Here is a 26757-nt window from a genome sequence, read left to right on the forward strand (position 1 = left end):
GGAACAAGCATTCCTCATACATTGTTGATGGAAGTATAAATAGGTACAACCTCTTCAGAAAGGTAACTAACAAAAATGTTGAGTTTACAAAAGTATTCAGTGCAGCTTTGTTTATGGTAACAAATAGATTACCAGCAACTTAAGTGTTTGTTAAATAAATTACGGTATATGCAGAGCCATTAAAAAAATAAAATCTGACATCTCAAAGATAAAGTGGAAAAAGAGAAACAAGGTGCAGAACAACATTATAAGCTACCTTTTATGTTTTACAGAAAACAGAATTTTGCATCTACATTTGTGTGTTGTATATAGAGTATCTCTGAAAGGATATATTAGAAATTAGAAAAAAGGATTCTTTCCTGGGTGTGAACCAGAAGCTGGGATAGGAAGAGAGACGTTTTTCTCTGTTCACCCTTTGGTAGTCTTCCAGTGCCATGGTGCATGTGTCACTTTTCTTCTTTTTTCATTAAGTCTCAAAATGTAGTAGGATGATGACTCATCTTTCCCAAATACTCATGATCTTACTCTTCCTGAAAATAATGAATTTAAAATATTTTCTACTATCTTTTCATACGTATGTATGTATTATATATTATACATTATTCGTTAAGTCTGAACTAAAACAAATGGCAGAATATTTGCTCCTTGCAAATTTTACCAATAAGCTGTTTAGAGACAAGTATTTTTATCTCTGTATCAAGTCTCTGCCTCTAAAACAGGGTTTTCTGTAAAGCTTCTCTTAAACCTGTAAGAGTACTTTGGAAAATATTTAAATTTCTGTTTCCAGTAATTAAAAGATAAATATGTATAACTACTAAGAAATTTCTTCAGATAAAGAAATTATTAATAAAGATTTGGGATTTTTCTTCTTTTTCAAATTTTTATTTAAATTCTAGTTAGTTAACATATAGTATAATACTGGTTTCAGGAGTAGAATTTAGTGATTCATCACTTACCTGCAACACCCAGTGCTCATTATAATAAGTGCCCTCCTTAATACCCATCACTCATTTAGCCCCTCCCACACCCACCTCCCTCCATTGACTCTCAGTTCCCTATCATTAAGAGTCTCTTATTGGGGTGCCTGGGTGACTCAGATGGTTAAGCGTCTGCCTACGGCTCAGGTCATGATCTCAGGGTCCTGGGATCGAGTCCCGCATCGGGCTCCCTGCTCCTTGGGAGCCTGCTTCTCCCTCTGCCTCTCTCTCTCTCTCTCTGTCATGAATAAATAAATAAAATCTTTAAAAAAAAAAAAAAAAGAGTCTCTTATTGGGGAAAACAAAAAGAGTCTCTTACTGGGGCACCTGGGTGGCTCAGTCATTAAGCGTCTGTCTTCGGCTCAGGTCATGATCCCCAGGGTCCTGGGATTGAGCCCCACATTGGGCTCCCTGCTCCCCGGGAAGCCTGCTTCTCCCTCTCCCACTACCCCCTGCTTGTGTCCCCTCTCTGGCTGTCTCTGTCAAATAAATAAAATCTTTAAAAAAAAAAAAAAAGTCTCTCACGGTTTGTTTCCCTCTCTTCTTTTTTTTAAAGATATTATTGGTAAAGGCTTATTTTACTGACTTTGCTGTTTATTTGAGATTAGTTGTATTCAGTTGTTATTTCATGGATGATTTTCATATACTTGATCATAGCAAAAAGTAATAATGTAAAACACTTGAGTTTTGTGTCCTTTGCTTTTTTAGATGGAAATACCTTCTTCTAGCATTATAAATCAGTATATTGCTTGTCAAGGGCCATTACCACACACTTGTACAGATTTTTGGCAGATGACTTGGGAACAAGGCTCCTCTATGGTTGTAATGTTGACTACACAAGTTGAACGTGGCAGAGTAAGTCATACTTGAATCTTACAAATTGCTTGGGCTTTTTTCTTTTCTTTTCTTTCTTTCTTTTTTTTTTTTTGCTTGGGCTTTTTTCAACTTACATTGCATATATCATCAAAATATTCACATTGATTTAGTCTTTTTTGTAACCTTTAACCTTTCTTTCTTGTGTTATTAAAATCATAGTGACTAACACATAATAAATGTGCTATATAAGTGTTAGCCACTATTATTATCAGTCATTATCTAAATGAATTAACATGTATCTGATAAGGGATTTGATGTGGAATATATAAAGAACTCCTGTAACTCAACAATGAAATGGTAAATACCCAATTTAAAAATGGCCGAACCTGAGTAGATGTTTCTTGAAAGAAGATATTTAAATGGCCAGTAATGTCATAAAAAGATGCTCAGCATTATTAGTCACCATGGAAATGCAAAATCAAAACCACAAAGAGAGGGATGCCTGGGTGGCTCGGTCAGTTAAGCATCTGCCTTCGGCTCAGGTTATGATCCTGGGGTCCTGGGATTGAGTCCTGCGTTAGGCTCCTTGCTCAGCAGGAAGCCTGCTTCTCCCTCTCCCTCTGCCTGCTGCTCCCCCGGCTTGTGCTGTCTTTCTCTCTCTCTCTCTCTCTCTGACAAATAAATAAATAAAATCTTAAACACACACACACACACATACACAAAGAGGTAGCACTTCATATCCAGTAGGATGGCTAAAATAAAAATGACAGATAATACTAAGTGTTGACAATGATGTGGAGAAAATGGAACCCTCCTATACTGCTGCTAGATTTGTAAAATGATGGAAAACAGTGTCAGTTTCTCAAAAGGCTAAACATAGAGTTAATAACTCAGTAGTTTCACTCCTTGGTATACCCAGGAGAAATGAAAACATATGTCTACACAAGAACTTGTGTATAGATGTTCATAGCAGCATTATTCGTAATCACCAAAAAGTGGAAACAATCCAAATATAACAAATAAAATGTGGTGTTATCATACAGTTGTATATCATTTGGCAGTAAAAAGAAATGAAGAAATGGTCCATGCTACAACATGGGTGAACCTTAGAAAATATTATGCTAAGTGAACAAAGGCAGTCACCAAAGACCACACACTATGTGATTCCATTACCTGAAATGTCCAGAGTAGGCAAGTTCATAGAGGACAGGAAATGGATTAATGGTTGCCTAGGTCCAGAGTGAGAGAAGGGGTTGGGATAGAGGAACACACAGTGATTATTAATGGGTATGGGACTTCTTTGGGGAGTGAAAAAATGTTCTAAAAGTGATTGTGCTGATGGTTGCACAGTTCTAAAAGCAATTGAATTATGTTCTTTAAATGGGTAAATTGTATGTGAATTATATGAGAGTAAAGCTGTTTTTTTAATATCCTAATTATGAAAATAGATTGGCATTTTAGTTAGAGATTCTTTCTCATTGTTAACTTAAATCTAAAAATACCGAGTTTAGTGCACCATTTTGCCACTCTCATAGTAGTAAATGATTCAAGCAAGAATTAATCAAGAGTGGTAAAACATTGGGTGAAAACTTGTAATAAACAGGATATTTGCAGTCTCAAAATATAGCCAAACAGATTATTATTACAAAGAGAAAAGAATGATGAAGAAATTTTAATAGTTGGCAGATCTAGGTGAAGGATATATGAGGGCTCATCAGATTACTCTTGTAACTTTTCTGTAGGCTTGAAAGTTTTTAAAAATTAAAACATTTTAAAATTGGAGAACCTAATTATATATTTTTCTTAAATCTATTGATGTCAGGTTAAGTGTCACCAGTATTGGCCAGAACCCACAGGAAGTTCATCCTATGGATGCTATCAAGTCACCTGCCACTCAGAAGAAGGAAACACAGCATATATCTTCAGGAAGATGACACTATTTAACCAAGAGGTAGGAAGGCAGGATATCCACTCAGTAGAACGGTTATGTTCAAGGTAAAAACTTTGAAAGCTGAAAATATGTTGAGTCCTGGTTACTAGGAAATAATATTTAAAAATTCCTGAATTTGTTTCATTGGAACTCTTTGAAATCTTATGAAGTATATTCTCCTACTATATTAAATGTATCTTCAATTTCTCTAAGTAAATATGGTCAGTAAAAAAAGATTCTAGTAAATAATAGTTATTATTCTTAATATTTTGCCTCTTCATAAAAATTATGCCATGGTTGTATTTGATTTCTTCCTGCCAGTAATATCAATAAAGTATTTGAGTACATCTGTGGAAATACAAAGAATAATTGAGAGCTATCAAATTATTATCCTTTTTGTAAAAGGGTGAAGGAGTGCAATTTCAGTCTCCCCAGTATTAAGAAGAAAAGATTGTAGGCAGGATCCTCTGACAGTAGACAGATTATAGCTTTGTGTAATTGCTAGTTCCTACTACCACCTGGGTCATTCCTCTTTGGCTTCCAAATCCAGAGCCAGAAATGGAAACTGATTAGTAAATGATGGCTCAGTAACTCAATTGGAAGATGAGTGTAGAGCATGGCATGTTGCCAGTCTAGTCAGGCTGTTAAAGATAGTACACCCCACTTTCACTGCCTGCAGCTAGATATTCCCCTGTAGGCATCTTTGGTTTTGAAGGGGGCTAGAAGAAGAAAAAAGCAATTGCTAGAGAAGAACAAATAGCACAGGCTTTGAATACCCATGCCTATCCCATCAGTGGTTAAGCCTTTTGAAAATGAAAGCTTCAAATCCTCCACCCCATCCCCCTCCACCTCCCTGAATATGAATAAAGGAGCCCAGCAAGACAGAGCTTTACTGACTTAAAGGGAAGGAGCCAGAAGTTGTGGGGATTTATAATAAAGGAATCTGGTATTGAATAAAGCTAAGTTACAAGAAATAAAAAATTAAATTTTCAAAATCTTATGAACTAGAGATTGCATTAGAATCGATTTAGGGCTTGTGTAGCTCCTGGTCCAATTTAACAAGGTAAGTCAATAAGATATTTCTTCATTTTCCCAAATGGGTATGAAAGGCTGTATATTGGCCATATAAAATAATATTTATATCTTCAGCATAATCTCTTTATGCTCCACCTATAAGTTACCCATGGCAGTTTATAAACTTACAGTGGCTTTTCTTTGCAAACCTTGAGCACCTCAGAACTATGACAAGACACAAATTAGTTTTTAAAGTTTGAGACAAATATAATTGGGAAAATACATTTGCTTATATACCAGATACATACATACATGGATGGATGGACTGACACACATACCCCAGAACATAATACCCATTTTACATTACCCATTCTTATAATTTTTGGTACCATTAAATTTTGTTAACAATAATAATCAAAGGTAGTCTGTATTAAATACCTTCAATCCATTTCACAGGATTCTGAAAAACTAGTTATCAAGTTATACTGAGGTCTCTTTGGGAATTCGTTCATTAGTCCTTTTCTTAATTACCTTGTACTTTAATGGTCTTTTCTGGAAGCCCCCTTTAATGTAAATGACAATAACCAGATTTCATAGTGTTGAATGGCCATAGCTACCAGTTTTTGAGAGTATGATTGCAAACAGCTGATTGGGTGATTTAAAGGTCCTCTCATAGAATCCTTTCAACACAAGACTATCCCTGTGAGGTATAGATGTTACTTTATTTTTCAGTTGAAGAAAGTAAGGCTCTGAAATGTTAAGTGCCTTAACCAGCAGAGTCAATATTTAAACCAAGATGTATAAATCCAATAATAATACCTTTCTCCATTTTACTGACTCTTGGCTCCCAAAAAAAGAATTAAACCCTGACTGGACTTTGTGTTTTTGTGATCTCTGGTTTTTAATCTACATTTATTTTGAGATTTTATTTTCCTAATTTCCATTATTTCACTTGTGTTTTTTCAGAATTAGCCCAACTTTGCTTATTAAAAAATTTTTTCCCCTACCATTTGTGCTCACCTAACACTTTTTTAGTTTTCTTTAAACATTTCTCTGTATCTTAATTTGTTTTTGCCTATTTATTTGTCATCTGAAAAATATAAATGCAGAAATTGAGTAACAAGAATAGTGATCCAAGTAGCCGATACTTAAAGGATACAACTGTTTCTGTAAAATGGTTTCTTTCTTTTTCATTGAAATTTTGGGTTTTATTGAATTTACATTACTTTTTTGGGGGTGAGAATAGTTTCTTTTGCTTTTCTTCTAAAATTAAAATGACACAAATATTTATATTTTAAAGATAATTCCTAAGTTAAGGTGCATAATTTTTCATTTACACTTAGAAAAATGAGAGTCGTCAACTCACTCAGATCCAGTACATAGCCTGGCCTGACCATGGAGTTCCTGATGATTCAAGTGACTTTCTGGATTTTGTTTGTCATGTACGAAATAAGAGGGCTGGCAAGGAAGAACCTATTGTTGTTCATTGCAGGTATTTTCTGTCTATTATGATTGAATAGTTGACCTGATAAGTCACTTTTAAAAGGGAATGTGTATTTTATTTTGTCCTTAAGTTGTTATCGTCACTGTGGTAATTAGACCGAACCCACAACTATGATCTGAAGCTGGAAGGCAAAGGATATGTTCCAACATATGATTGTCAGAATCTTTATCATAAGAAGTAAAAATAATACTTGATTGATTCTTAGAAGCTTGTCTTTTTCATAGTTTAACATCTCAGACATTGGGTGTCTTACAATGGATGGTATCTTAGATTTGATGAAATCCAGTATACTAGGCATTCAGTTGCAGCCTAAGGGTTTAGATTTCCTCCTCCCAGCAGTGTACTCTTTCCCGCCCTGTGGCCCCTCCCAGGACATTTGTTAAGTACTCTCCCCTCTCTCAGAGTGGCCCTACCCAATACCATCAGAGGATATGCTACTCGCAAGAGCTCCAGGTGAACAGTGGTAGGCTACCCTTTTCTTCCTTTCATACTCGGGCCCCATTCTGCCTTCTGAAGGGCCAAATACAGGGACTCCAGCCTTCACTGCCATAGACCCAGATTAGGAAAATGAATTATCTTCTCCTTATCCTAGCCACTTCTGTTATTGAAGTGATTTATTCATAAGCTGTGTTAAGTCCTCTGAATAAATAAATAAAGGTATCTCCGCAATAAAGGTATCTCCTCATCCTTACACTTTCCAGCACTTTTTTCAGAGCAGACTTTCAGATCATCAAAACAGATTGTAGACCAAATGTCTGAGAGGCAACATGGCAGGATTGATGAACACATTTGGTCATTTCATATCCTAAATCCCCAACAGCTGCTATAGCTATTATGTTCACAGAGAATACTTCAAAAAGTTGTTCTTGACTATCCCAATTCCAAAATTTAATAAAAATTAAATTTGGTTTTAAAAACCAATTTGAGTGTGGAAAATATTGTTGTCTTTTTGCATTTGTTAATGATTTATTGTAATTTTGTTATTTTGTATTTTACTTTTTAAGATTTTACTTATTTATTTGTCAGAGGGAGAGAGAGAGCACAAGCAGGGTGAGTAGCAGGCAGAGGGAGAACAGGCTCCCCACTGAGCAGGGAGCCCGATGTGGGACTCCATCCAAGGACCCTGGGATCATGACCTGAGCCAAAGGCAGATGCTTAACCGACTGAGCCACCCCGGCATCCTGAATTTTATTACATTTTTTTTAAGACTTTATTTGAGAGAGAGAGAGAGAGTACAAGCGGGGGGGGGAGGGGCAGAGGGACAAGCAGACTCCCCACTGAGCGGCGAGCCCAACGTGGTGCTACATCCCAGGACCCCGATATCATAACCAGAGCTGAAGTCAGCCACACAACTGAGCCACCCAGGTGCCCCGTTAGTTTGCATTTTAAAGGGAGGCTGCTCCAGTAAGCTTATATACCGTGTTCAGATTTTAAAAACTGAAATGTAACTCTTTTAAAGTAACATTTTTACAACTAACAGTGGGGGAGGAGTAGATACAAACCATTTAATCTGTATTAAGTGTGAAATGTTTTTCAGTTTTCAAAGTATTTTTTAGTTGGCTTTCTACTTTTGTAATATAAAGCTTTTAATTAAAATCAAATTATTCTTCTATTGTATTATATTTCAGTACTTTTATTTACTGCACAGAAGCCACAAGAAGTTTAACAGAATACTATCAATGAGACTGCCTCTTATTTATCTCTTTCAGTGCTGGAATTGGAAGAACTGGGGTTCTTATTACTATGGAAACAGCCATGTGTCTCATTGAATGCAATCAACCAGTTTATCCACTAGACATTGTAAGAACAATGAGAGATCAACGAGCCATGATGATCCAAACACCTGTAAGTATTGCACTTCATGTACATATGTGTGTTCTCAACATGATGATTTTTGTTTCCAATGTATATGGCAAACCATATTTTTATCTTTTTAATTCCCTGACAGGAGCCAATAGCCCCTAGCACAGGGGTTGACAAATACTGCCTGTAAGCCAAATCTGGCCTGCTACTTGTTTTTGTAAATAAAGTTTTATTGGAATATAGCCATGCCCATTTGTTTACATATTGTCTATGACTGCTGTCACCCTAAAATACCAGAGTAGAGAAGTTGTAACAGGCACCATATTATTTGCAAAACCTAAAATATTTACTAACTGGTCTTTTACAGAAACTGTTAGTACCACCTTATCATGTGAATTCTTGAGTGCTTGAAGAGGTACAGAGGAACTTTCCCTCTGTTAGTCAGGTGGGATGCCAAGAACAATAGCATCCCTGAACTGGAGAATCTTGGTAGACCAGTTCTTGATAAAACAGCTGTGGTGAAATCACCTTCTTTTAACATAAGAACTTGAATTGCAACAACAACAAAAGTCATGGAAATTAAGCTACTAGCTTATTGTATTCTACACAGACTCTAAATTATATTCCTGGAATCAAAAGAGGAATCATGGAGGGACGCCTGGGTGGCTCAGTTGGTTAAGCGTCTGCCTTCGGCTCAGGTCATGATCCCAGGGTCCTGGGATCGAGTCCCGCATTGGGCTCCCTGCTCAGGAGGGAGCCTGCTTTTCCCTCTCCCTCTGCCTGCAGCCCCCCTTGCTTGTGCTTGCTCTCTCTCTCTTCTCTCTCTCTGACAAATAAAGTCTTTAAAAAAAAAAAAAAGGAATCATGGAATTTTAATGTTAAGATTATTTTTTATATTAAGCCATGGTGAAATGTTAGCATTGTTGATGGCACTAAGGTTACTGAAATGAATTAACTTATATGATCTAATAAATGCGTGTCATTTTTTTTAGCTTTTAATTATAGAAAATTTCAAACATATGCAAGAGTAGACAATACAGGGCGCCTGGGTGGCTCAGTTGGTTAAGCGACTGCCTTCGGCTCAGGTCATGATCCCAGGGTCCTGGGATCGAGTCCCACATCGGGCTCCCGGCTCGGCGGGGAGCCTGCTTCTCCCTCTCCCACTCCCCCTGCTTGTGTTCCTGCTCTCGCTGTCTCTGTCTCTGTCAAATAAATAAATAAAATCTTAAAAAAAAAAAAAAAAAAGAGTAGACAATACAATAAAATGAACACTGTGTTGAGTACTGAGACCCAACAACATGTGCCATATTGTTTCATCTATACTGTCACCTACTTTCCTGGTATTTGAAGCAAATCCTAGACATCAGATTATTTTGTCTATAAATATTTCAGTGTGTATCTCTCAAAGATGAGTGGTTTTTCTTGTAAACAAAATCATAATACCATCATCACATGTAAGTATAATTAACAGTAATTTCTTAATATTACCAAATAACCTATAGTCAAATTTCCATTTGTCTCATATAAGTTGTTTTTTTATTTTAGAACAGCTTTATTGAAATATAATTCACATACCACAAAATTCACCCTTTTAAAGTGTACAGTTCAGTCGTTTTTAGTATATCACAGAGTTTTGCGGCCATCATTGCTATCTAATTTTAGAACATTTCATCACCTCAAAAAGAAACCCCATACCTATTTTCCTTCATACGGTCTCCAACCTCCCCTCCACCCATCCCTGAAGCAACCACTAATCTACTTTCAGTCTCTGTAGGTTTACCTATTCGGGACCTTTCATATGCATGAAATCATATAATTTGGTCTTTTATGTAATTGGCTTCCTTAATTAACATAATATTTAAAGATTTATCCATTCTGTAACATGTATCAGTACTTCATTTCTCTCTCTCTCTCTCTCTTTTGGGGAGGGTCTGCTGAATAATACTCCATTGTATGAATATACCATATTTTATTTATCCATTCATCTATTCATGGGCATTTAGATCATTTCAGCTTCTTTATTATTATGAATAATGGTACCATAAACATTTGTGTATATGTTTTTATGTGAATATGTTTTCATTTTTCTTGGGTATATATCCAGAAAAGGAATTGCTGGGTCATATGGTAACTCTGTTAAAACTTTTGAGGAACTGCCAGACTGTTTCCAAAGTGGCTATTCCACTGACAGTGTATGAGGGTTCCATTTTCTCCACGTTATTGTCAACACGTGTTATCTTTTTTTTTTTTTTTTTAACTCTAATTAATCTCTACACCAACATGGGACTTGAACTCACAACCCAGAGATCAAGAGTCACATGTTCCACTGACTGAGCCGGGCAGGCACCCCTGTCTTTTTTCTATTTTACCCATCCTACTGAACATAAAGTGGTATCTTGTTATGGTTTTGATTTGCATTTTCCTGATAACTAATGATATCAAGCATTTTTTCATGTGTTTATTGGCCATTTATCTGTATATCTTTTGAGAACTGTCCAAGTCTTTGGCTCTTTTCTTTAAAGATTTCAGGTAATCTCTATACCCAATGTGGGGCGCAACCTTACAGACTCCGAGATCAAGAGTTGCACATTCTACCAGCTGAGCCAGCCAGGTGCCCCTTGCCCTATGTTCAGTTTGGGTTTTTTTGTCCTTTTATTGTTGACTTATAAGACTTCTTTATATTCTCCGAATAAAAGTGTCTTATAGATCTCTGTTTTGGAAATGTTTGCTTCCATGCTGTTCTTTCACTTTCTTGATTATGTCATTTGTAGCACAGAAGCTTTTAATTTTGATGAAGTCTAGTTCATATATTTTTTTTAATCACATAATGCTTTTGGTGTCATAGCTAAGAAATCATTGCCTAAACTCAAGGTCGCAAAGGTTTATTCCTCTGTTTTCTTGCAAGAGTTTTATAGTCTGTCACTTACATATGTCTGATTTATTTTGAGTTAATTTTTACATACAGTTTGAGGTAGGGTTCCAATTTTATTCTTCTCCATGTGGATATCCAGTTGTTTCAGCTCCATTTGTTGAAAAGACTGTTCTGTCGTGTCTCTGTGCCCCTTGTCAAAAATCCGTTGACCACAAATGTAAGGGTTTATTCCTGGACTTTCAACTCTTCCGTTGATTTGTATGCCTTTTCTTATACTAGTACCATACTGCCTTGATTACTGTAGTTTTGTAATAAAATTTGAAGTCAGGAAATGTGATTCTCCCAACTGTGTTCCTCTTTTTCAAGACTCTTTTAGCTATTCAGCGTCCCTTGCATTTCCATATGAATTTTAGAATTAGTTTGTTCTCTCTGCAAAAAAAAGCAAGATATGGATTGCATTAAATCTATCTACCATTTTTGGAGAGTGCTGCCATCTTAATGATATTTCATCTTACAAACCAAGAACACAAAATGTCTTTCCATTTATTTATGTCTTTAATTTTTTTGAGTGATGTGTTATAGTTTTCAGTGTGCAAGACTTGCACTTTTGTCAAATTTATTCTTAAGTTTTTTAGTCTTTTTGGTGCTATTTTAAGGGAAAATGTTTTCTTAATTTCATTTTTGGAGTATACATTGCTTGGGTATAGAAATAAAATTGATTTGTATGTTGCTTATGTATGCTGCAGCCTTGCTGAAATCATTTATTAACTCTAATATAGTTTTTTTATTTGTGAAAGTGGACTCCTTAGGATTTTCTATATACAAGATGTTATCTGCAAATGTAGTTTACTTTTTCCTTCCCAGTTTAGATGCCTTTCTTTTCTTTTCCTTTTCTTTTTTTTTTTTTTTACTCAAGTACCTGGCTAAAACCTCCACTACTATGTTAAATAAAGTGGTAAAACCAGACATCCTTGTCTTGTTCCTGGTCTTAGGGAGATAGCTTTCAGCTTTTCACTTACTAAGTATCTTGTTAGGCGGACCTTTTATCAGGTTGAGGAAGTTCCCTCTTTTACAAGTTTGTTGAGTGTTTTCATCATGAAGGGTGTCCAGTTTTGTCAAATGCTTGTTCTATATCTATTGAAATGATCATGTGGTTTTCGTCTTTTATTCTATCAATGTTATATATTATATTGATTTCGATGTTAAACTAACCTGCATTCCTGGGGTAAATCTTACTTGGACATGGTGTACAGTTCTTTTTTATATATGATGCTTGATTTGAATTGCTAGTATTTTCTTGAGGTTTTTGTATCTATATTCACACATAATGCATTTTTAATTATAGTAAAATACGCAACATAAAATGTACCATCTTAACCATTTTTAAGTATACAGTTCAGTAATGTTAAGTGTATTCACACTGTTGGGCATCCTATCTCTAGCACTTTTTCATCTTGAAAAACTAAAACTCTATACCCATTAAACAACTCTCCATTATCCCTCTCCTCCCAGCCCCTGGCAACCAGCATTCTACTTTCTGTTTCTATGAATTTGACTACTCTAGGTGCCTCATATAAGTAGATTCGTACAGTTTTTGCTTTTTTGTGACTGGCTTACCTCAGCTTAATATTCTCAAGGTTCATCCATGTTGTAGCATGTGGAAGAATTTCCTTTCTCTTAAGGCTGAAAAATACTTCATTGTGTATACACCACATTTTATTTATCCTTTGATTTGCCAATGGACATTTGGGTTGTTTCCACGCTTTGGTTATTGTAAATAATGCTGCTATGATCCTGGATGTATGGATGTCTCTTTGAGATCTTGTTTTCAATTTTTTTGTATATGTATACCCAGAAATCAAATTGTTGGATTATATCATACATAATGAGTTTTGGGTTTTTTTTTTTTTTTTTACCATTTGTATAAAATCAGAATTCAGATACAATTCACAAATTTTGATTGGTTTATGTCTCCTAAATCTCTTTTAAACTATCACTTCTTCCTGTGTCTCTTTCTTTTTCTTGCAGTTTATTTGATGAACAAACCGAGTATTCTCTGTATTTCCTAAAAGTGGTAAATGGATCTATAGACTTGAACAAATTAGGTGATATTCCGTTCTTTCAAAAGGCACTTAATGTCTGGTTGTCTTTCTTTTTATGATGTTAGTAGCCTTGGGTGATGAGTGCCTACATTATTAACTTATGGGTCTTGAAGAGTGGTGATAGTCTATTATTCCTTCTTTAAAGAGAAACTTTTCATCAGCTATTGGTTAACCAGTGGTATATACAGGCAGTATAGGAAAAGCAAGATAAACACTTAATGCTTCCCCTTTATAAGTTTTCAGTATAATGAGTTGGTTCACTTGCCTCTTCCAATGATGACCTCATACTTTTGTTTGGTATTATTCTGAAATCATGGATTTAAACATATGTGATATGTTTCAACCCACTGTAGTTACTTTTTTTTAATGATGCCTAAACTGTCCCATTTTTGGGCCAGCAGGAACCTATTCAGCCTGGCTCCTAATCTTTTTTTGTCAAGACCCTAGTAATGGATAGCTTCTTTGCTAGTAGTGACGATATCCAGGCCCCAGCTTATACTCCCCCTCCCCTCCAGTTTTAGAATCCATAATTCCCCCCAGAAAGTAATGGGTTTTTGTTTATTTTGTTTTGAGAAATTATTTTAGAAACCACCTTCTGAGAAGTAGGTGGTTTTATTGCTGTTCAGTTGGTGTTAGTATTTGTCTCTAGAAATCTTCAATTGCCAGAGTTAAGAAAACAAACTTAGGAGTTGATACTGATGCTTCCAATACAAATTTAGGACCACAGTGTTTTTACTTAATGTGGTCTACTTTACATCTTATACCCATTCATCTTTAATAAGAATAAATGGTTCTCTACAAGACCAGCAATGAAAGATTTAGACTGTCACAAATAGTCATTTGTTTTATTACACATGACATAACAGTCTCAGAATAACAAAAAGAACACTACTGCCACTGACAAAATAGTTCCTAAAAAGAATTTTCAGTTTTTTCCACTTTTTGGGTATATTCTTTGAGATACTTGTATTACTGTTACAAAGTCCCTTGAAATAGTTCCTCTCTGTGTGGTTATGCTGTCAACTAGATAGACACATTGATTTGTTTCATGTTATTTTCAACTTAGAGATTTTTTAAATGTTCTAATTATGGGATATATTTATGTGGTTCCAAAGTAAAATCTGTAAAAGAAGGAAGTATATTCAATGAAGTCTAGTCTGTACCCCGCTCCTGTACTCTATTCCCCTGTCCCTTTATAAGAAATCATGTTTTAATGATTTGTCCTTCCCTTTTTTGTGACCTATATATTGAGAAACGTAGACATTTGTATCCCTCCCCGCTTTTCTTTTATAAAGAGAATACATTGTGTGCATTTTTCTCTGCCGTGCTTTTTGACTGAACAAGATATTCTTGGGGATGCCTGGGTGGCTCAGTCAGTTAAGCATCTGTCTTTGGCTCAGGTCATGATCTCAGGGTTCTGAGATCAAACCCGGCATCAGGCTCCCTGCTAAGTGGGGAACCTGCTTCTCCCTCTGCCTCCCCCCAATTCATGTTCTCTCTTTCTCTCAAATAAAATAAATAAAATCTTCAACAAAAAAAACCCCCCAGATATTCTGGAATTATTTTATAGTGATCTGTAGACTTTCATTTCTTCCCCTCCCAACCTTCCACCACATATTCCCCTGTGAGAATGTGCCACTCGTTATTCACCCAGCCCCTTCCTGGTAGCCATTTGGATTGTCCCTACCCTTCGTTATTATAAATAATCTAGCAGCAAATAGCCTTATTTATGAATGTATATTTTCAATTTCTTTTTCTAGTTTATCTTTGGATAGATTCCTAGAAGTGGGATTGCTGGGTGAAAGGTAAATTAACGTAAATTTATTAGATGCTGCCAAATTGTAGTATTTTACATCCCTACTAGCAATGTATCAGTGTGTTGCCAACAAAATATGTTGTCAGACTTTATTTTTTGCCATTCTGTTGGTGAAAAATGGTATCTCTGTGCAGTTTTACTTTGCCTTTCTTTAATAAGCAAGCCAAGTGAGATGTTTTTCTTTTTTTGTTGTGTTCTAGTTTTTCTGATCAATTCTATTCTTTCTGTTTTTCAGAGTCAATACAGATTTGTATGTGAAGCTATTTTGAAAGTTTATGAAGAAGGATTTGTTAAACCCTTAACTACATCATCAAATAAATAAGAAAGCAAAAGTCTGGGACATGGGTCAGAAAACTGCTTTCTCTTATATTCACTGTGCCATAATTCTGCTTGCAGGAAATGGCATTTAGACAAAACAAATGAAGAACTAACAAAAACTGAAAACTTCAGCACTGTTGCACTTTATGTTTAAGAAAATGTCACTCTCTCAAAATCTGTAATTCACGTGTTTGAAGACTATTTCATGCTTTGCTCCGAACAAATAGTGAATAACTGAGTATGTTCAGGGTAATTTATGAAATTTGTGGTGGTGCCATGCAGTCCCCTTCTGGTAGAATTGCCACAAACAAGGCTCAGAATTATCATCATCTGTGTTATACACCTGTATCTTGAAAGCAAAAAGAAGTAAACATCAGGAGTCAGCTCTGGTGTTTCCCAGTGATTCATGTACTTATTACTATACTGGTTACCAGATTTTTATTTTTTAAATTTTAGCAATATCATTCTCAATATTAGCCAGTACACTGCCTATGGATGCAGCACATCTTTCCCTGTACTCCCCCTGTAGAGACCTGCTGTTCATGAGAAGAAAGATGGAATTTGCTTTTCCCAGGAAATGCTGCACATTGTCCATTTACCAGCATCTTATAGAAAGTATAAATATGAATCTACAAATTTTCTTGAATTTAATAATGTAACTTATATTTATCATAAGGTTGGCTTATTCCAAATCATGTGATTTCACATACTTGATGTAAAGGAATGCATGCATTGTGTCTTAACCCCTTAAGTGCCTTGAGACGTCTTTGTATGTCTAATGAAAAGGCACTCATTTGACCCCACTAGGAGGTATGTATGTATATTGTACATTTACATTTTTATGCATTTTGAATCAGTTCACATTTTAAAACATAGCTTCTTGTATGAAGAGTTACGCAGTCAAAAAAGGGTATGGAAATTCTGTTTCTTACTCAGTTTTCCTGTATTTTGCCACAAGAAGCAAAGGTAATTTGTGTTCTACTGAGTGAGCATGCTGCTGCTATGGAATTGTCGAAAATCTGCTCATGCCTTTCCTGCGGGACAAGGGTTACAGTTTAGCAGCTCAAGTCAAAAGATGCTTTATTATTCAAATTTTCTATTTATTTTATCCCTAACTTTAGAAATGGCACCTAATATGCACATTAAAGTTAAACATATTCATATTTTCGCTAAAGATAGAGCAGTTCATTGTGATTTATTTCTATCACTGTCTAAATTATTACTCTAAAGCATTCATTTCAGTTCATTTCAAGCTTTGTTCACACTGGTCTGTTTGTTGGGATACTTCAAACAGGGAATGAAATGTTATTGACTTATTTCTAAATGTAATCCCTCAACTGAAATGAGGGTTTTGCTGGGGTTTTTTTGCATACAATTAAATTACTCTAGTTTATAGATACTTACTAAGTTATAAGCATGTTAATATGGAGAGTTTTGATTGTCCAGCCTGATGGAGGATCTGATTCCCTTTAAGGATGTATGTATTTTCCTCTTCAGGATTTTTTTTAAGTCTGTAGAGAGAGAGAACTTTAAAATTGCCCAGTTTTAATATAAGTGGAAACTTGCTCACCTCTTGAAATGTTATGTTACACAATTATATGGATTATGGTTAAAACAGATTCATTTCCTAGTGGTTTCCGAATACTTCTGTATAGTCTTGATAAAACTTAGAGTTGAATAGTTTCGGAATGCCATTTAGTATGAGGGGGGAGGATGCACATTTAAGAATCTTCAGTGTAATAGAAATGATGTTATTTCAAATACTCAGAATCCATAATAATAAATTTTAGGAAGTTAAGTCCTAAACATTAATAGCCAAGATATCAAATAAATTATTATAATCAAATATTTTAATTTTTTAAGAGAAAAGTAACATAACCTTTATGTCAGAGAGAAATTCTCCTATCCCTGGGTTTCACAGCCAAGAAAGTATAAATTAGTAAATAACTATAGTCTTATTTGAACATTCCATTCTCTACCAACAGATAAATACAATTTAGGCTGCTCTATGACATCATGGTAAGTTGAAAAGTGAACAACTAAAATCATGTTGGGGGTCTACATAATTAATAACTGTTTTGATAGTTTTTACCTAAATTAAAATCTGTTCTAACTGTATGGATAGAATATGACAACCAAAAATTAAAAAGATAAAAAGATACAGTTGTTGTATAGATATAAACAGATAAATGTCATGATTGCTATGTTCTTTAACTTACAGTTTTGTTTACACTTCTGAGATAAACTCTAATAATTTGTTGGCAATGAGCACTGTTGCCTTTTGTAATCATTAATTCCAGTCTTTAACTGATAAATATTAGAAGTTTAGAATTACCTTTAAGTTTCTCATATATGGATTTTTCATCTGGTAGCTACCCTCTGTCAGTATTTTTATGTACAGAATAGATCCTTTTTAAAGACATATTTATTAGGATCTTAAATTTAAAATAAATTATCCTTCACAGCTTCTTAAAATGGATATGCTAATTATGCTTCTCTGTTCACCCAACAGATAAGACTTTATCCATTACACCTAAGAATTTTTTAACCTGTTTATCAATCTAAATAGGGTTCTAGGAATAATCCTAGCTTTAATATGCCAAGTAGTTCTAGATTCCATTCATATCAGTGTAATATTGTGTAATAAAATGTCAAATTTCTTGTATCTGAACTACTCTCCCCCTCCTCCCATAACTCCCCTGTTCGCTTACCGCCCCCCCCCCCCCACACACACTCTAGAAGTCAGTGCTGACTGTTATTCTCACAAGTGGAAATAGGTATTGGTGAATCAGGGGGCTTTGTAAATGCTAAGAAATGTTTGTGAAAACCTTTCCTCTTTGATTTAAAATGGTTTTACCATGTTCATTTTAAATGTTTTATTGAGCATCCAATTTGTGTCAGCACTGTGTACATAGCATGAAGAATATTTTGGAATAGACTTTAACATTCACAAGAAGAATTGGTAGTATTTGTTAAACAATGCATCCATTCAAAATAGAGGCCGAGTAAACCGTGTAAGAAATAACGTCCTTTGTGTGGCCTGCTAGCACAAGTAGGAGGGGGGGAAGGGGTTGATCGTTATGATTAAGAGTAAGGAGAAAATTTATATATAGAAACTGACTTCAAACTTAAAGAGGTATGGTAAGCCATTAAGACACACACTTTGTGTGTTTATATATTTGTGTGTTTCATAAAGGCTGATGCTAACAGGGGTAAAGGATTATTTTAAGTATAGAGTTGTTTATAATGTGTTGGCAGATCTGATCAGGTCTAATCAGGTATTTGAGCAAAAGTCTTCGGTCTCCACTAGAAATACTCTTAACTTGAGAGCTGAAAGGAACCTGAGTGGTTTTATCTAATCTCACCTTCTCCTATTATTTTAGGCATCATATATGAATATCATAAATTCTTGTGAATTTTAGTCTGTTTCAGCTCAAGAATTATACTCAGGCAGTGTTTTATTTAATAACTATGATGACCTTAGAAGATGTCACTTAATTTAGAAAATAAGTAGGCTTTAAAAGGTGATCCTAATTAGGACCCTGACTCAGTTTGCTAGTCATGCTTCCCTGATAGAACATAAGCTTTTGTAAAGTATTTAGGCTGATACACATGCAGTATGAAAACATTCTGAAATGTAAATTAGAAGACTAATTTTTAAAAGCACTTAAAACATAGAACTAGGATTTAGAATATATGTCCACTTATAATCAAATAATTTATGTTCATAATGTGAACATGTAGTAGAATTAAAGCATTACTTATTTTATAATCTTAAAAGGAAGAAAGAAACGAGAATTTTTAACAATGTTCTATTTAATACCTGTGTTTTGAATATTTAAGATACTCTGATAGTAAGGTTGCCAAAGTAGTTTTGAATTAATTAAAATTATTTATACCACAGTAAGGTGGGATATGTTTACATCTCTTTTATTTTGTAGTTTAGGTGAATTTACATATAAGTCACTTAGAGTAAATACATTATGGTAAATATTTGTTGGAATAAACATCTCTTAATAATATGACATGAAAAAGATGAATTACGTCACAGCTGGCTTTTATGCCACATCAACAAAGTAACAGTATTATCATTGCTTCCCACAGTTGCTTTAACTGTCCAACCACAATGTCTGCAGTCATTTTTGCGTGTATGTTGTTTCCTCCAAGTAAAACAGCTATGTTATTAAAACCCACTAAATTTTCTCAAATATCAGAATTACTGATCAGTTAGCAAAGATTTATTGGTGTCTCAGTGTGATCACAACATAAGTTACAGCAACTGTTTTATGAAATTCTTAGTGAATTGTATAGCTACTAAGGAATTTACATAATAATAAAACATTTTTGAGAGCTAACGGCTAATAGATAAGTAAGTTCAGCAATTTTATAAAGAGCCCGTGAAATTAATCCCTAAAATGTATTTTTGGGGTTCAGCTTACTTTACAATGTCTACAACTGTTAACATCATTTTTTGTTCTATACCAACTTCATTTATTCTTTTTTTCTGACTTCATTTATTCTTAGTAGCAATTAGTACAGTAAGCCTTTCAGTGTTATCAAAAACAAGTCCTATATCAGTAAGAAATTAGACACTTTAATTTCATAATCTTGGTGAAGTTGTCCTGGGTAGACACCAAATAGTTATTTCTGTTTCCATTTCTAGATTTTGCCGCTACTTATTTGTATGTTTTTCTACTGCAGTTTACTGTTGATTTCTAAAGTTTTATAGTCATTGTTATTTTTATTTTAGCAATCCAAGCTAAATGGGCGGCCATAGGTAGTATCTACTGGGGTGCAGTCCATCAACATTGACTAGATGTGGTTCCGTGCATAAAGGAGAAAACCAATTTTTTTTTAATTTACAAAGTGAGAAGTATTAGCAATATTGCAAGTTAAAGACTACAATTTTAGTTGAAAGTCCTAATGTTTAACTTCCTGAAACCTTTTAAAATTTCCAATGAAAGAATGAAAGTGTTTAAAAGCCTTGTGCTCATAAAAGTTTCAGTTAAGCACTGTAGAATTTTCCTACTTATTGTTGTGTAAATTATAGAGAAAGTATTTTTCTATGGACAAGAGATTGAAACTGTTAACTTCTTTTACTTCATTGTGTAAAAAGAAAAATGATATTTGTATGTCTTTCATGCTGTAAGAAAAATGAATGTATCTTTGAAATGTTATTAGAATTATGACTTGATTCTAAGGATACTCTTTGTTTTAAAAAAGTCAGCAAAGGATTGAAAAAAGGAAGAGTGTATTCTACTTCATTATGTAAAATCAGTTTTAGAAGAAAAATGTAATTTTCATTATAAACGAGCAATCATTACTGAAGCATATTTCAAATATAATGTACATTCTTTTTGTTTTGTTTTAGCTATAGTATAGAAAATTTCAAGAAAATTTGTGCTTACTATTTTTAAGTGTAAAATAATTGTAGACTTCTGGAGTGTGGAAGGGTGTTTGTGTGTGAGGGTAAACATTCTGCTGCATGTGTTTACCATGAGGGAACGTTCTCAGGCATTGTCAACTGTGGCAGCCACAAATGAGGACATCGTTGTGAGTGTGACTTTGGTGAAGCCAGAAGTCTGTGCCTCAGATTTACTACAGTAAATATGTGCAGAGGCCCCTGGCAAATAGTTTTGCCTTTTTATTATCTGTATCTTGGACAGATAAGACCACTGAGCCCAGTTCTGACTTGTAACAGTGGTGTCTTAGATGCTTAAGGGTTATTAATTCAGCTGAACAACAACAAAAACCCTACATTTTTAACCATCTTTTAGGCATGATTCATTTGTTCAACGGTCTCTTTAAAGGGTAGTATTTATTAACTATCACTTGTTAAACTTGACTCAATGGGGCCTTCATTATTTTGACTCCTGCTTCCATCCCTCTAACTTTTAAAAATCAATTAATTTCATTTTATAGTAGTCTCTGTGAAGTAAATACCCTGAACAACTATAAGGTGATATCTTTCTTCACTAGCTATTTTTTTAACTGTTTTTAAGAGATTACTGTTGGGCCCCCTTCACCCTGAGAGTTTCCAAAATTTAGCAAATACTACTTGTGATAACTTTAACTGAAATGCCACCTTACTAAATGAAATTATCACCATAAAGTCATCAAGGAGGATCAGCCCAGTTTACAATCTTAAACCCAAATAGGTGCTGATGTTTGATTTCCCCAAATCCACTGTAGTCACAATTGAGCCCATTTTACCTTTTATTTAAAAGAAGCTTTTTGGGTTTTGCTCCTGAGTTGTGTTGCAGTTTTTTGCCTTCCCTGGCAAGAAAATTTCAATCCAATTCTGGAACTCTCTGTCACCCATCTTTTCCAACCCTTTGGTGAGTTCACAAGATCATCCAGTCTTTCTTGTATCCTGTAGAGTAGGTCAGATTTCAATGCTGAAATGATTTCTTGAATTTTAAATAGTAGCACTTTATTTCATGCTTACTACTGACTTAATTTATACATTTAAAAATAAAATCTAGGAGTTTTGTAAATATGGAAAAAACTTTAATGGATTAGTATGTAGAGCTCATTGGATTGGACCCAAGTAAAATGCTTTACAATGATCTCTTGGTCTTTTGATATTTAAAAGGTAACTTGTGTGATTTTAGCTTTGCCACTTTTCTGTAATTTATTTAGTACAGTAAAGACTACCCAGTTGACTGTCTTGCTGGACTCTTGAGTTCTCTCAGCTAGCTTCAACCAGGTTTGGTTTACAGTAATCATTTCTGCTTTGCATTTTTTATACATTACATGAACACTTGGAAATCCATTTGTTTGGTTTTAAGTTGTAGGTAGGGGTTAAGTCAATACTGCACCACAAGTAAGTTGAAGAGGGCAAAGTCCTGACACTTTATATACATGTCAAGGGGCAGGATTTAAGACACTAAAAACAGTTTACATTAAGCTGTTTTCATTTTCTATCATTAGAATATTTGTGCTTAAAAAAATTAAAAACTGTCCACCCAGTCTTCTCACAGCATCAGGACATTGCAGTTACAAATCCATATTGTAATCTTTTCAGATGAGAAAAGCTAGTCTTTATTTTCTACAGTGTAGGCTTAATTTTAGGACAGATAATTTACTATATACTCATCAGTGATATTTTTAAGTAGTTTTACAAATAATTATTTCTATGTAGAGGGTGTATTAATTTGGGATTTTTTTTTCTTGTAACAGGTGCTATATGTAAATATGAAGGGCGAAAAGTCACTTAGTTAAAAGTCTAGTTTATTTCATAATTAAAATATGATTTTGCATTTCTGCTGTCATTTCACGTTTGATCGTACTGAACTAGTAGCAAAATGGAATTAGCCCCTTAATTTTTTTAACTATCTTCCCTCATTTCACAAAAACAACTCTTTGCGTATGGTTTGTTTCCATAAATAAGAGGCAGAGAAGCTTAGGATTCATTTAAAATGTGTAAGCTTGAATTTGGTCAACACTGGATAATTTGAAATCATACCCTGCATCTGTCACTGCAGCTTACTGTATGCTTGAAAGGCCTTGTGTATTTGTCTTAATTTCAGTGAAAAATTAGAATTCCTGCCGTTTATTCATGTAAAAAAATCTGTGAATACTAACAGCAGACAGGATAAAAATGCCGATTTGCATTAAAACTGCTTGAGTCCTAAGAGCGATTATGTTAACGTGAAATGCTTTTACACATATTTTGTTGGCCATATTTCATTTTGATTGAACAATAGTTAGTTGTTCAGGTACAAACGTGAAAAAACTAGCTGTGACTTTTAATTGTTCAATTGCAAAATAAAGATATGCTTTAGTAATTTAAAGTATAGGAGTTTTGAAGATTATTTTTTGTTGTTGGGCTTGTCTAACACTGGTTATATTCATTAATGGGTGATCAAAAGGAACTGGGAGATGCTAAGTGCAAAGTTTATTTCTAGAATTCCTGGTTCACTAGTGGCTGTGTGTGGGGAGGTGGGGTAGGGTTATTAAGTAAGGAACTAAAAGGGATTTAGAGGATTACAGAATGTCTGAGGAAATACTCCTCCTTCACTGTGACCACTGTTTGACTCCTCTCTTCTCCCAGCACTAGCCCCTCTTCTGGTATTCCTAACATAAGATCTTGTCAAAGTAAGGGACCTTTCTAAATTACATATTGATATCCTTTGCTTATTTTTATATCAGGTTGTTTAATGTTTTAATCATATGAGATGTTGGAAATTTAAAAAATTAAGTCACTTGACAATCCTATATATTTATATGTTGCAAACCTTTTTTCTTATGGTGTTTGACTTTATTCTTTTGGGGGGTTGGAGGGACGTGATGACATTTTTTAATACTTTTATTAACAAACGTATCAATCTTCTCCTTAGTGACTTCTGAGTTTGGGGTATACCTGCAAAAGCTTTTCTCTAATCCCTATTAGCATTCCATCTGTGACTGAAAGCTCTCTTAACCACCATCCAAGTAACCCACTCAGACTGCACCCAGCTTTCCAGTCTTTTTTATTTTTTAAGATTTTATTTATTTGTCAGAGCAAAAGCAGGGGGAGCAGCAGGCAGAGGGAGATGCAAGCTCCCCACTGAGCAAGGAGCCCATGCAGGACTCCATCCCAGAACCCTGACCTGAGCCGAAGGCAGGTGCTTAAGCAACTGAGCCACCCAGGCGTCCCTTTACTTTTCAGTCTTGTTTTCTTGCCACCATCGACTGCTCTTAATCATGCCAGAACTCTTTCGGTTCCAATTAGGTTGTAAGCTTACTAAAATTAGTTGTGTTTATTTGCTAACCTATACATGCAAATTTATGTTTATTACATAAGTCAGTGAAATGTGTGTGAAAAGCAAGAGGCTTGGGTTTTTGCAAAAGCCTTATGGTGTCATTAAAACTTTATTAAAAATAGGTATGAGCAAGAAAACTATGAGAGACTAACAAAAAATGATGTATTTGAGGGGCACCTGGGTGGCTCAGTCATAAAGCGGCTGCCTTCGGCTCAGATCATGATCCAAGGGTCCTGGGATGGAGCCCCGCTTTCTGCTCGGCGGGAAGTCTGCTTCTCCCTCTCCCACTCCCCCTGCTTGTGTTCCCTCTCTCTGTCTCTCTGTCAAATAAATAAAATCTTTTTTAAAAAATGATATATTTGAAAAACTAACAAAAAATAGATGATACTCTCGGGGTCTGTTTTTTTGCAACAGAGACTAAGGGACTATAATTAGGCTCAAACCCAAAGTAAAAGACTTTGGCCCTACATAAAAAAAATCACAAATAGATATTTATCTGCCTAAGGCTAAAACAAAATGCATGTATTTTTTTATTTCTCCTTTAAATGGTTTTTTATTTAGCCAACTGGTCATTAGTTTTGATCCCATCAAATATGGTTTCTACCATAATTATGTAAAAACTTCTCCCTAATATTTTGACAGTTTTTAAGTTTTTGCTATTAAAAATGATAGTTAACCTTTTACATATTCCCTTTTAAATTATGCTTATACAAATGGGTCAACTATATATAAATTTTCCCCCAACATTGTGTTATAAAAATGTTCAAACATAGAGAAAGTTGAAAGAATTGAACAGTTAACATCTATATACCCATCCCCCAGGTTCTGTAATTACCATCCTGCTATATTTGCTTTATTACTTGTCCATCTACCTAAGCCTCTCCATCCATCAATAAGTCTTTTATGCATTTCATAAAATGATGTTGCCTACATCTGTATACTTCACCCCTGAGCACTTCAGCTTGCATATCACTAATAGTCAATAATTATCTCCTTTTGACATAAAATTTTTATCAGTAAGATAAATATTAAGTCTACCAGTCAGTACTTTCTTTTTTTTAAGATTTTATTTGAGAGAGAGAGCAAGAGAGAGCAGCAGCACAAGTGAGAGGGAAGAGGGAGAGGGAGAAGCAGACTCTGCTGAGCAGGGAGCCCAGGGCAGGGCTCCATCCCAGGACCCCGAGATCATGACCTGAGCCGAAGGCAGATGCTTCACCATCTGAGCCACCCAGGCGCCCCTACCATTCAGTAAGTTTTAACAAATGTGTATATTTATGTAACTCAAACCCCTATGGGGATCAACAGGTACAAACTTAGTTATAAAATGAGTAAGTGAAGGGGATGTGCAGCATGGTACTATAGTCAGTAATACTGTATTGCAAATTTGAAAGTTGATGAGAAAGTAAATCTTAAAAGTTCTTATCACAAGAAAAAAATATTTTTAACTCTATGGTCTCAGATGGTAAGTAGACTTACTGAGGTGATGATCATTTCACAATGTATACAAATGTCAAATCATTATTTTGTATACCTGAAACTAATATGTTGTATATCAACTATACTTCAATTAAAAAAAGGGGGGAGGGGGTGATGCGCCTGGCTGGCTCAGTTAGTAGAGAATGTGGCTCGTGATCTCCGGGTTGTAGGTTCAAGTGCCACGTTATGTATAAAGATTACTTAAAATCTTAAGGAAAAAGCCTACACAGAGATTTGACAGAGAACCATTTCCATCACCGGAGAGAGTTTCCCTTTCCCCCATCACCTTCACTCCCTTTATTAGTTTTCTGGGGCTACCATAACAAAGTACCACAAACTGGGTGCCTTAAAATAACAGAAATTGATTGTCTCACAGTTCTAGAGTCCAGAATCCAAACTCAAGGTGTTGGCAAGGCCATGCATCCCCTGAAGGTGCTAGGGAAGGATCTATGCCACGTGCCTTTCCTAGCTTCAGGTAGCCTTTGACCTTCCTTAGCTTTTTTTTTTTTTAAAGATTTTATTTATTTGACAGAGAGAGAGAGAGTGAAAGCAGGAACACAAGCAGGGGGAGTGGGAGAAGGAGAAGCAGGCTTCCTGCTAAGCAGGGAGCCCGATGCGGGGCTTGATCCCAGGACCCTGGGATCATGACCTGAGCCGAAGGCAGACGCTTAACGACTGAGCCACCCAGGCGCCCCGACCTTCCTTAGCTTTTAAATACACCACTCCAATCTTCCATCTTAACATGGCCATCGTTCTATAAGGAAGCCAGCGCATGGATTGGATTGGATTAGAGGCCCATGCTCCTCCAGTAGCACCTCATTTTTTTAACTAGTTACATCTGCAATGACCCTATTCCCAAATAAAGTTACATTCTGGGTACTGGCCATTACGACTTCAAAATATCTTTTGTGGGAATGGACACAATAAAACCTACAACATAATCAGAAGCGGTGAGTATTCCAAATTCTTACAGATTAGGTTTACCTGTCCTAGAATTTTTTATACATTAATCTATATATATATTCATTTTACTCAAAATTTCTGAGATTCATCCATTTCTTGTTTTTATTAGTAAGTAGTAGTCCATTTTATTAATATAACACAGTTTGCTTATCAGCCTCCTTTTAATGGGTAGCTGGACTTGGAGACATTCTCAGTTTGTGGGATTTTATCAACAAAAATGCTATGAACAGGGCACCTGGGTGGCTCAGTTGGTTAAGCATCTGCCTTCTGCTCAGGTCATGATCCCAGGGTCCTGAGATCCAGCCCTATGTTGGGTTCCCTGCTCAGCGGGGAGTCTGCTTCTCCCTCCTCCCACCCTGGTCACACTCTCTCTGTCAAATAAGTAAATAAAATCTTTAAGAGAAAATGCTATGAACATT

General features: G+C 35.2%; 1 protein-coding gene across 5 annotated transcripts in view; it reads left to right on the forward strand.

Annotated features, from left to right (window-relative positions):
• PTPN4 (protein tyrosine phosphatase non-receptor type 4) overlaps positions 1 to 22948 on the forward strand; it is a 233599-nt gene extending 210651 nt beyond the window's left edge. For all 5 annotated transcript variants that reach the window (XM_035008194.1, XM_035008191.1, XM_035008195.1 and 2 more), the window contains exons 23-27: positions 1686 to 1832; positions 3616 to 3744; positions 6081 to 6229; positions 7951 to 8086; positions 15070 to 22948. In XM_035008194.1, coding sequence (XP_034864085.1) covers positions 1686 to 1832; positions 3616 to 3744; positions 6081 to 6229; positions 7951 to 8086; positions 15070 to 15156 — 648 coding nt within the window. In that variant the 3' untranslated portion in view covers positions 15157 to 22948. The remainder of the gene's footprint in view (positions 1 to 1685; positions 1833 to 3615; positions 3745 to 6080; positions 6230 to 7950; positions 8087 to 15069) is intronic.
• The last annotated feature ends 3809 nt before the right edge of the window (positions 22949 to 26757 follow it).

This window comes from Mirounga leonina, unplaced genomic scaffold, assembly GCF_011800145.1.
Source record: "Mirounga leonina isolate KUSES-001 unplaced genomic scaffold, KU_Mleo_1.0 Mir_151, whole genome shotgun sequence".
Taxonomy (NCBI): Eukaryota; Metazoa; Chordata; class Mammalia; order Carnivora; family Phocidae; genus Mirounga; species Mirounga leonina.